The sequence below is a fragment of the Corylus avellana genome, chromosome ca3 (assembly GCF_901000735.1).
Source record: "Corylus avellana chromosome ca3, CavTom2PMs-1.0".
Lineage (NCBI taxonomy): Eukaryota > Viridiplantae > Streptophyta > Magnoliopsida > Fagales > Betulaceae > Corylus > Corylus avellana.
Genome location: NC_081543.1, coordinates 31022608 through 31033114, shown reverse-complemented (window position 1 = coordinate 31033114; position 10507 = coordinate 31022608). Strand labels below are relative to the sequence as shown.

The window sequence follows — 10507 nt, the reverse complement described above, 5'->3', positions numbered from 1 at the left end:
AGGGTAACTTTACTGAAGATTCTCTAACTTTCACCCGATTTGACAAACTCCTCTAAACTTCAAAATCTCTTAATTTAGTCCAATAAACTTTAATTGCAATCAATTTCGACCCCTCCGTCATATTTTAAACGTTAAATGACATTTATACCCCTAACTTTTTTCTATAAAATTTCAACTTTACCCTTAATTCGAAAACGTTTTTTTTTTTATTTAAAAAGACAAAAATCAGGGATATTTTGGTTTTTTTTTTTGACATTTCTAACAGCCAAATTTGACGGAGGGGTTCAAATTGAGAGCAATTGAAAGTTTAGGGGACTAAATTGAGAGATTTTGAAGTTTTGGAGAGGTTTGTCAAATCGGGTGGAAGTTAGGGGGTATTCAGTAAAGTTACCCCAAAATATTAACAAAAAAATAAGGAAAAATTTCACTTAAGACCCCTAAACTACCATACGTTTTGAGACAACCCTTCCAAATTTTGAAAACTCTCAATTTCACTCCTAAACTTTCTATTTTGATGTAATTGATCTTATCCGTCAATTTTTGCCACTAAAACAACCAAATTACCCTTCAATTTTTTAATTTTTAATTTGAAATTGAGGGTAAATTCGAATTTTATAAAAATGCCAGTGGTATAAATTTAGAATTTAAAAAAATGCTAATTTTTAGAATTTAGAATTTTAAATTGCCGGCGGAATCAACTGTAACTATTCTATAAAAAATGGGAAAAATATAATTTAGCCTCCCAAACTACTAGCCATTTCCATTTTAGCCTCCTAATGTTCAAAAAGTAAAAAAGTAGTCCCCAAACTATCAAACAATTGCAATTTGGCCACTCCATTAGTCATTACCGTCAAACAGGATGAAAAATTCAAAACTACGCTGTTTTGGTAAGGTTAAGTTACTAAAATGCCATTTTGAAAAATAAAAAATCAATTAAAAAAAGCCTCCCAAAACGACGTCATTTTGAGGGGAAAAAAACAAAAACAAAAAACAAAACAAAACGGTTTTTTAGGGGTGGCTTGCCGGCCACCCCATAGCACAGACTTCGAGGTCCACCGCCATTGGTTCACTCTCACCCACTCCCTCCCTCTCTCCAAATGGTACTGCGACGAGACCAGCCCCTGGACCCTCGACTACCCTCCCTTCTTCACCTACTTCGAGCACGTTCTCTCCATTTTCACCAACCTCATCGACACCCAAATCGTTCATCTCAAAGAGGGCCTCAACTATAGCTCCGACACTATGGTTTTGTTCAAAAAAATCATTGTGATCTTGTCTGATTTTTCCTTGTTATATGGGGTTTATAGATTGACCACGCATTTGGATTCAAGGAGGCGAGTTTCGATCTGGGTATCGATCATTTGGTCCCCGATGCTTGTGATTGTGGACCATATGCATTTCTAGTACAATGGGTTTCTGTTCGGGCTCTTGCTGATGTCGCTTACGTATTTGGAGGAAGGGAGAGACTTGATGGTTGGGTTTGTTTTTGCGGTTTTGTTGTGCTTCAAGCACTTGTTTGCAGTGTTCTATAGGCCATGGGGGTGGCCGGTGAGCCACCCCCAGGCCATGGGGATGGCTGGGGTTTTGTTTTGTTTTGTTTTGTTTTGTTTTGTTTTTTGTTTTTGTTTTTGTTTTTGTTTTTTGTTTTTTTTTTTCCCTCAAAACGACATCATTTTGAAGGGCATTTTTTTAATTTAACATTGCCAAAACGATGTAGTTTTGAATTTTCCATCCAATTTGACGGTAACGACTAACGGAGTGACCAAATTGCAAATGTTTGGTAGTTCGGGGCCTACTTTATCACTTTTTGAACATTAGGGGGCTAAATGAAAATACCAGGTAGTTTGGGGACTAAATTATATTTTTCGCATAAAAAAATAAAAAAACAAAAACAAAAATAAAAAACTTTACCAGAACTAGGTGGTGGAGGAACAAGTGCTGGATTTGGCGTTGGCGCCGATGTTGTGTTTACCGTCTAGTAAAAAACTAGATTTGTTTAAAAGTATAAATTTCTCTAGGGTTTATACTTTTGGCATTGGCGCCGATGTTGCTATCTTTGGTACACATCATACCAAAGATAGCAACTCGAAAGCATTACTCTGCCACTTTTCTTTCCTGCGCAGCAACCTGACAGATTCTTCATTGCTATCTGAAGACACCTATTGCAATCGTAACTCGACAGGTCCGGCGTGCACTGCACAAGGGTGTATAGTGTTTGTGAAGCTGTGGAATTCGCTTCTTTTGTCCCAAACTTCTTGGCTCTAGACGCAACATTCGAAAAGCTACTTGCCAAGCCATTCATTGTTGCCATCACTAGCTTGTCAAACCGATTAGGCTCCGAAACTGTATCCGTGCTCAAAATAGAAGAGGCAGGTTCAGAGGCCATGGTGGAGAAGATATACAAGTTAGAGTAGTACCAAGCCACGGCCACTTTCTCCTCTGCGCTGTATCCGACTATCTCTTTGGTTGCCACGGCGACACAATTTTGGCGGTCTAAGGCAGGGAGGTTGCCGAGGCACAGGAAGAGGCCGTAAACTGTGTCAATAGAGTTTCCAACGGAGGCTTTGTAGAATTCCAGGTTGCAGGTGGCTTTGGAGGACAGGTAAGTGAGGAGGCAAAGGAGGTTGGATTGGTAGTTGTTGTTGGCGGTTAAAGTGGTTGTGTTTGTGCAGTTATGATTGTAGACAATTGGAGCAGCTTCAGTTGGGGTTTGGCAAAGGAAGCTGATAAGCATGGAGAGGAACAAAATGGTCATTCTGAGGTTGTAGCCCATGATCAATATATAATCACCAACCTAGCTTGGAATTAATTTTTCTCATTACATTTTACAATACTCGATCAGATACGATGAGCATGGTAAGCCTGATTGAGTTGACCCAAGTCAGGAAGCAAAGTCAAGCAACCCAGAAAATTCGTCTCAGTCAAAGTTTGGAAAATACCTCACCACTGAAACTGGGGAACAACCAAATTTCTGAAAATTTTTGAGCCTAAAATCCCTTTGGCAAACCCTTTTGGGTGATAGATTAATGGGGTATATACAGTTTTGAATTTTTTGTATTAAAAATTTAAAAAATTTTATTTTGTAGTTATTTTTTTATTTAATTAATAATAAAAAGTGAATGATGTAGTATAAAAGTGAAACAAGTAAGAATGTTTTGATGTTACTTTATGAGAAAAAATAATGTGAACACTTAAAAAAAAAAAAAAGTTGGGGGGTAAGGGTTCCAACTTGAACACTAACAGACGAAGACTTTGGCTCAACGTATTAGAGTGACATTTGAGAATATTAGGTCTTGGGTTTTGAATGATTTGTTTCTACTTTTTTCTTTGGGATGGTGAAGTTGTTGGAAATATAAATGAAATAATAGAGAAAATATGAAGGCAAAAAGAAATTAGGACTTTGAGGCTTGCTGATAATATCTTTAAAACCTATTTTATCCCATTTTCAAATGTTAAGCGATTTAACAAAATTATTTAGAGTTTAACTTATATCAAGATGAGCCTTAAAACCCTATTTTACAGCCTCCAATCAAGAATTGACACAAGCAAAAACATAAAAAGTGTAGAAAAATAACTTGGACCAAAATACACTAGAGTTTAGGGTAGTAAAATTCCTAAAAGGTTAACCTTCTACCTCTAGATGAGTTTTGAGGCATTAGAAATGGGTTTTGGGGAGGGTCATGACCTAATAGTAGGAGCTCTCAATAGTTCAAACAATTATGTTGCTTTAGAATAGCTTTATGGGGAGAATAGCACACAAAAAAATTTGTAGGAGAAAGAGGTAAGAGATTGTGTCTTTGCCTATGACCAAACGGTTATATTTATAGTGATTTTGGATACATCTAACGGCCCAAGATCATTTGATCTAACGGTCATGAATCGTAACCCTTCCAAAGGGACTAGTTACGGGCGATTTTGCCCCCGCTAGCTTTTTATTTTTTTATTTTTTTTATCACTCAATTTATTGTTAATTGAAGATGATTTTTTATAAACAAGTTAGCATTTTTGTATCTAGTCAATGTGGGACAAACTTTTTTTTCCCTGCACTTCAAAATTTTGGTTTTCCCTCCAAAATTTTGGATCGACTTGAAAGAGAGAAAATCTTTCAATTAAATGAATATAAAACTTTTAGATATAAAATAAATTTCATAATTATTTGAAATACCCAAAATAAATTATTTATTTACATTAAATAAATCTAACATAATTTTCTTCTAGTTATCAATGCCTATGAATGTAGGCTTATTAAACCGAACTACATTACTTTATTATGTTTGTTTGAGATTCTCAAATTTATTTCATCACAACAAATTAGTATCAAAACTTTGGTTTTATATTGCAGGATGACTAGTTAGTAAGGATTATGGTAATAGTTTGCCACCCAACAAAGAGAAAGAAAGCTAAGTTTGGGGAAAAAATTGCCACATTCCATAACAACATTAAGACAAATACAAAGAATCTTGAGGTGATAACATGGAGATAGTCTTATAGGAGCCAATAATTTCAAATTATTAAGAGATTTGGGTAGGCTACTTAAAGTGAACTTGAACCTCCTTTAAATATATATTTGAAAATAAACTTCTTTCTATCAATTATATTCATAAACTGTACTTATATAGGCTTACAACTTACTCCTACTGCAAAACAACAGAAAGACTCTTAAACTCTTACTATGATGCTTCATCGACAGACATGGGCCGTGATTTGCTTCTAAATTGATCTGACTCTGTCTCATTTGATTGCATGTTTTGCTCTCCTACGCTTCTAAATAAATATGCTGGTTCTTTAGGTGACGGCAGAGGAACTAAGTAGCTGTTTAACATGAGAACTATGGATTCTATTGTTGGCCTATCAACTGGATCATTCTGTATAGATAGTAAGCCAATATGGAGACATTTAATGACTTTATCTCTTGAATAAGAGTCTCCCAATGTTGGATCGACCAAATCCAAGGATATTCCATCCCTCCAAAGTTTCCAAGCCTGCATCAATTGGTTAAGTAATATTACATAAATATCATGTGATGAATATGATTGTATTAGCATAGAAAAACAAAATTAGAACATTTAGTTCATACTACTCACATGGCTTAAAAGGTGTCTAGTAGTACCGTCTGATTGATTGAAAGAATTGATCTTCTTTTCACTTATAATTTCAAGAATTAGGACACTAAAACTATATACATCTGACTTTACAGAAAATTGTCCATGCATAGGATACTCTAGAGACATGTAACCACTACAAAGTAGCATCATTCATATACAAATGTCAACCACAATGTGCCAGCAATCCTATGAGTGTTTCCTCGAGTTTAGTCAATTCCAAAAATCTTTGCCATGCCAAAGTTTGAAACTTTTAGATTCATATCCTCACCTAACAAAACATTACTAGCTTTAAGATCACGATGTATAATTCTAAGCCGAAAATTTTCATGAAGATAAATAATCCCTCGAGCAACGCCTTTCGTGATTTTGTAATGTGTTGGCCAATCCAGTTGTTTTTGTCTTTCAATGTCTATATATTCACCAAAATTCAATATTCACGTTAGAATAATGAACTAAAGTCAATTATATATCAAAATAATTCAAGGAAAAAACATTCTACAAAAGAAAGATCCTTCAGAATTATAGAGGGGTTACTCATGATTGTCGTTGTGATGAGGTTTTTTGACTCTAATCTGCATTGACTAGACACATTATGGTAGTCTCATCGTTTAAAGAATTCTTAAATCCTTTTCCCGCTTCCACATAACCCATTAATTAAACCCACCAGGTCAATTGTACTATGAAAGTGTTGAATTGGCTTTGCAGAGGTGCTTCCATATCATGAAACCAAAACTCCTTTTTTTTTTTTGGACAAGAGGATAGAAGAGGAAGAATCTAATTTGATACTTATCTCATGATATCTAGCGGCTTTATTGATAAAAGAATGCCAAGCTCCACCCAACTACTGAAACTGTCAGCAAAGTTTATAAAATTCGACAAGCATACCTTATCAGGATTGACCAGCACTGTGATACCAGCAACACTTTTCTCCAAACCTTCTTTCACCTGTATAGCCCTTGTCTTGAATGAATTGCATTGTTTGCTAGAGTAAAATAACAAATAAATTAGTAAGAACTATGACATGGAAAGTCTATATCTTCTAAGCAATGGGCTGTTATAGGGCCGAGTAATGCTATGCATCACCCCATTATTCCCCATTTCCCCCCTCCTATCATCCCAAAGCTTATGTGGTGTGATCCCTCACAACATTTGGGGTATGGAAATGGGTTTTTAGTTGAAGGGATGGGAGATAATGGAGTGATGTATAGCAGTATTCATCTGAACCATATAGCAGAAATAAAAGAACTACATCTTGGGAAATAATCCCCATACTCATCAAAGAAAATGAATACATTATGCAATAACAAGATTTTTAACTCAAAACTATTCAGATTCAAACATCAAAATTCTGAAAATCCAGAAATCTGACAGTCACACTAAACACCGAATGGAAAAACAGGGGAACCATTCAAAACCTGAATGCCTGTTAGAAAAAATTCAACCTTTAGTTGATATTTTTCTTGTCTTCTTATTTTGAACCCCAAAAAGAGTAATTACAACACTCAAAACATCATTTTCCAATGTCTTTCTTCTATTTTCTAACCAACCAAACACAAAGAATTAATGTAAACATACGTTGACTCTCTCTATTTTCCCACATGTAACCCCAAATAAACCAACAACCCAAGAAGCATGCTGATTATAACAAAAGCCCTAATCAACTTACTAATAACAATAAGTAAAAGGACAAGAATAACTAAATAAACCTCAACATTTCACTTTTCTTCGTTTTCTGGCTTCTATTCCGAGCCAAACAAACCAACGCTAAATTTCTTTCACTTAAAAGTGCAAAACTCACTCACCAGTGCTCATCACGATGGTCTTCGCGGTCGTGTCCGAGTTTACTTCCTCTAGCTCTTCTTCCTTCTTCTCAACCTTCTTGGCCTTCCTCTTCGGCAACTCAGGTTCCGGCTGCTCAATCACGACGGTCTTCGAGTTCGGCGCCGAGTTTTTCTCCTCGTGCTCTTCTTCCTTCTTCGCAGCCTTCTTCGTGTTCTTCTTCTTCAGCAACTCGGGCTCCGACTCAGCCGGGCCAGCTTTGGCCGCTCGCTTGGCCGAGCTCCGAGTCACCCTCGCCTGCAACTCGGGCTTCGCTGGGCCTTGCTGCTTGTCGCTTCGTTTCTTGGGCGCCATTAGAGAAACAATAGAAGAAAGCCCCTGTCTGATTGTCTAACTCTCTGTCTGTCTGTGATATTAATTCATTTTCCCGCTAGGTGAATTTAAAAGGACGGTCTGGATTTTGAGTTGAGGAGATAGATTGGGCATGCGGAAAGATGGAATGGACAAAGAAGAATATCAAATAATTTTATGGATATACAAATTTGTTTATTTTTAAAAAATAACAAAAAGGCAGAGAAGAAGAGGGTCAGCCACATATTTTTTAGGTTTTATTTGTTCATATTTTTAATTTTTTTTATTAAACAAAATTATTATGATGTGATATAAAGATGAAAATAGTTTTGAGTTTTTTTTATGTTCTTTTACTATTTATTAATACTTTTATTATTAAAAAAAAAAGAGAAGAAAAGTATTATTAAACAAAGAACTTATAAATATTCTTACAAGATTAAGTTGGATTATAGTTTGATTAAATTCTAATGTAAGCTCTGTTTGTTTCGGTGTAAAATGATTTCGAGTGAAACTATGAACCCAACTTAATCTTGAAGAAATATTTATAAGTTTTTTGTTTAATAGTACTTTTTTCTTTCTCTTTTTTTATGAACAACAAAACTCCATTCCAAGCATGAATGGAGAAAGAATGATCGAGCATATATAACTATTAGGCTACCAACTTGTTTTATTTCTTGGCAATCATATGACAGTCGGATATGTTTGATAATAATTTTGAAAAGTGTTTTCTTAATTTTGTTTTGTAAAAAATATTTTGATATTATAAAAATGTTTGTCCTATATATATATATATATATATATATATATATATGTTTGTTAATGCTTTTTATATGGTGTATTTTTATTTTCTGCTTGAGAAGTGTTAGGGAGCCAAATAAATGAACCCAGAAAAATTTCTAAACTGATGTGACAAGGATTTTTAAATTAAAAAAAATGCAATTCTTTCTCTCTTGTCTGCCACTTACGATCTGTCACGTCAATTTATAAATTTTTCAGGGTTTATTTGTTTAACTCCATAACACTCCCCTTTTTGTTTTGAAAAAAAAAAAAAAAAATTGATGTGATGAAACTAGAGAAAGGCTAATCAGCCAGTGTGAGCCATTTAAGGTTTTTTTTTTTTTTTACATTGGGCGATCTTACTATTCCCTTCTAAAATTAACTTTTAGTTCTCATCTTTATAAGGTACAAGTAATTTTAAATGTTTTATGAATATTTTGTATTTTAGATTATTTGTTAACATTTTTGTTTTAAAAAATAGAAAACTCAGAAAAAAGGACAAAGAAAACTACTTTTTCCTTCTTTTTTTTTTTTTTAAAAAAAAAAACATGTTTTATAGTATCGGGTCGGACCTTAGGGTTGGAGTTGATCCTAACTTTTAGTGAGTAAACAAAAAAAAAAAAGCTAACAAATAAATATTTGGATAGAAACTTCTTACAAAATACCAACTAATTTCCAAAAGTGACATGTATCGTTTGAGTAAAGACAGAAATTTCCTCCAAACCAGTTTCGAGAGAATATCATCCAACCGGTTTAAAATAGTGCCAAGTGTTTATAAATATTTAAAACATACATTAAATTCTTAAGGTCATTAATAGCAGCTTACTAATTTAGACTATCTTTTTAAATGTTTATAGACACTTGACACTATTTTAAATGGATTGGAGGATACCTCTTTCAAACTGGTTTGAAAAAAATTTCTATCATTCGAGTACTGATATAAGAAGAGTCGTCTTAGAGTCTTTCCAAATATGACGTGACTTTTGAAATCACCATTGAATTTAAGATGATCATTATTGAATTTTAATCTATTGATAATTTTAAATGTCGCATCACATTTAGGAGGACTCAAATCTTTCTTATATCTTTACTCATATCATTAACATGTAAGAAATACATTATTTTTAGTTTATTAAATTTTTGTACGAAATTCCAACAAACGGATTTATGAAAAATTTAGTTCGGATAGCATTTTATCAGATCCACTGTACCACGTCCACACATTCCCAGCTCTCCACTGTAACACGTGGACGGATCATCGCGGGGTCAGGATGGGTCCAAGAAAAAGAGAATCATCATGCACCCCTACAATCAAACAGTCAACGTCTGGATGTTGATTTTATTTATGAATATTGTAGTTTTTATATATTTGTACATAAATCAACATCTAAAATATAATTTGAAATCGAGACCTGATTCACAGCATACGGTGTGCTTAGCACGCCTGTGCAAATTTTTTTTTTTTAATTAAAAAAAAAAAATTTTTTTGCACGCAGCGTGCTCTGTTTTCATTCACCCTTTGAAATCATGAATCGAAAGCCCTGCATTAACTAAGTAGATTTTTTTTTTTTTTTTTTGTAAAAATTTCGAACTTCATTCATAAACTGAATAATACGAGCGTAAAAACTTGAACAAAAGAGCACAAAGCTCTACATGCCTAGAGCACGTAGCTCTAATATTACAACATCACGGATGCCTTCTGGAATTTCTTCAATCAAAACTTTATCCATAGCTTGTTTTATCGCTGCTTTTGCTAGACCATGAGTAGTTGCGAAAATAATAGTCACAATTTAAGACTATTATTCACTTACAATTGAAGAATATCATTGAGTCATACTTAAAGACTATCACAGAGTTACAGTAAATAGTTAAAGACTATCACTTAGCTAACCTAGTTAGAGTAAAAGTTTATTTGTATCCAACATGATTCTCTTAATAGGAGCATGTTATATTGTAAATATTACTCAGATAAATAAGAGCTTAATACAGCTTTATTAGGGTTTGATCTTGTGGATATAGATTATAAACCGAACCACGTAAATCTCTATTTCACTATTTTATTATTTCCGTATTTTTATTTCTTTCATATAATCATTGTTTTTTTTTTATTCTTCTTAATTTCTTTTTCCTCATTAGAACTAAGAATGCTGCAAAGCTGAAAAAACACTTCGGATGTTGGGTCTATCAAAACAATTTTAAAACTAAAAAAAAAAAAAAAACTCCAATTATTTGTAAGAGAATGAAATTAGTATTATTATTAGGGTTCAATATTGTGCCCCTTAGGGTTTAAACATTTTATTTTTTTCTCTTTTAGAGTTTCATTTTTATCAAAAGAGGTACTTGTAATTTTCATAAAGACGGAAATGGTATACCCATTAAAATTTCATCCAAAACTTAACAAAACGTCATGTCAACACCATTCAAAAATCACGTTGTAGTCATATAATTAATTTTTTAAAAAAAAATTAAAAAGATTAAAAAATTATTTTTTTCAA

At 33.6% G+C, this 10507-nt stretch overlaps 1 protein-coding gene and 1 pseudogene across 1 annotated transcript; both read right to left on the bottom strand.

Moving 5' to 3' along the window:
- Window positions 1-734: 734 nt before the first annotated feature.
- On the bottom strand, window positions 735-2773 carry LOC132174419 (putative cysteine-rich receptor-like protein kinase 9). The gene is made up of 3 exons (XM_059586078.1): window positions 2073-2773; window positions 1045-1240; window positions 735-773 (listed from the first exon to the last, which is right to left on the bottom strand). Exons 1-3 carry the CDS (start codon window positions 2771-2773, stop codon window positions 735-737), a joined length of 936 nt encoding a protein of 311 aa, XP_059442061.1.
- A 1867-nt stretch (window positions 2774-4640) lies between these two features.
- Window positions 4641-7267, bottom strand: LOC132176509 (uncharacterized; annotated as a pseudogene).
- Between the last annotated feature and the right edge of the window lie 3240 nt (window positions 7268-10507).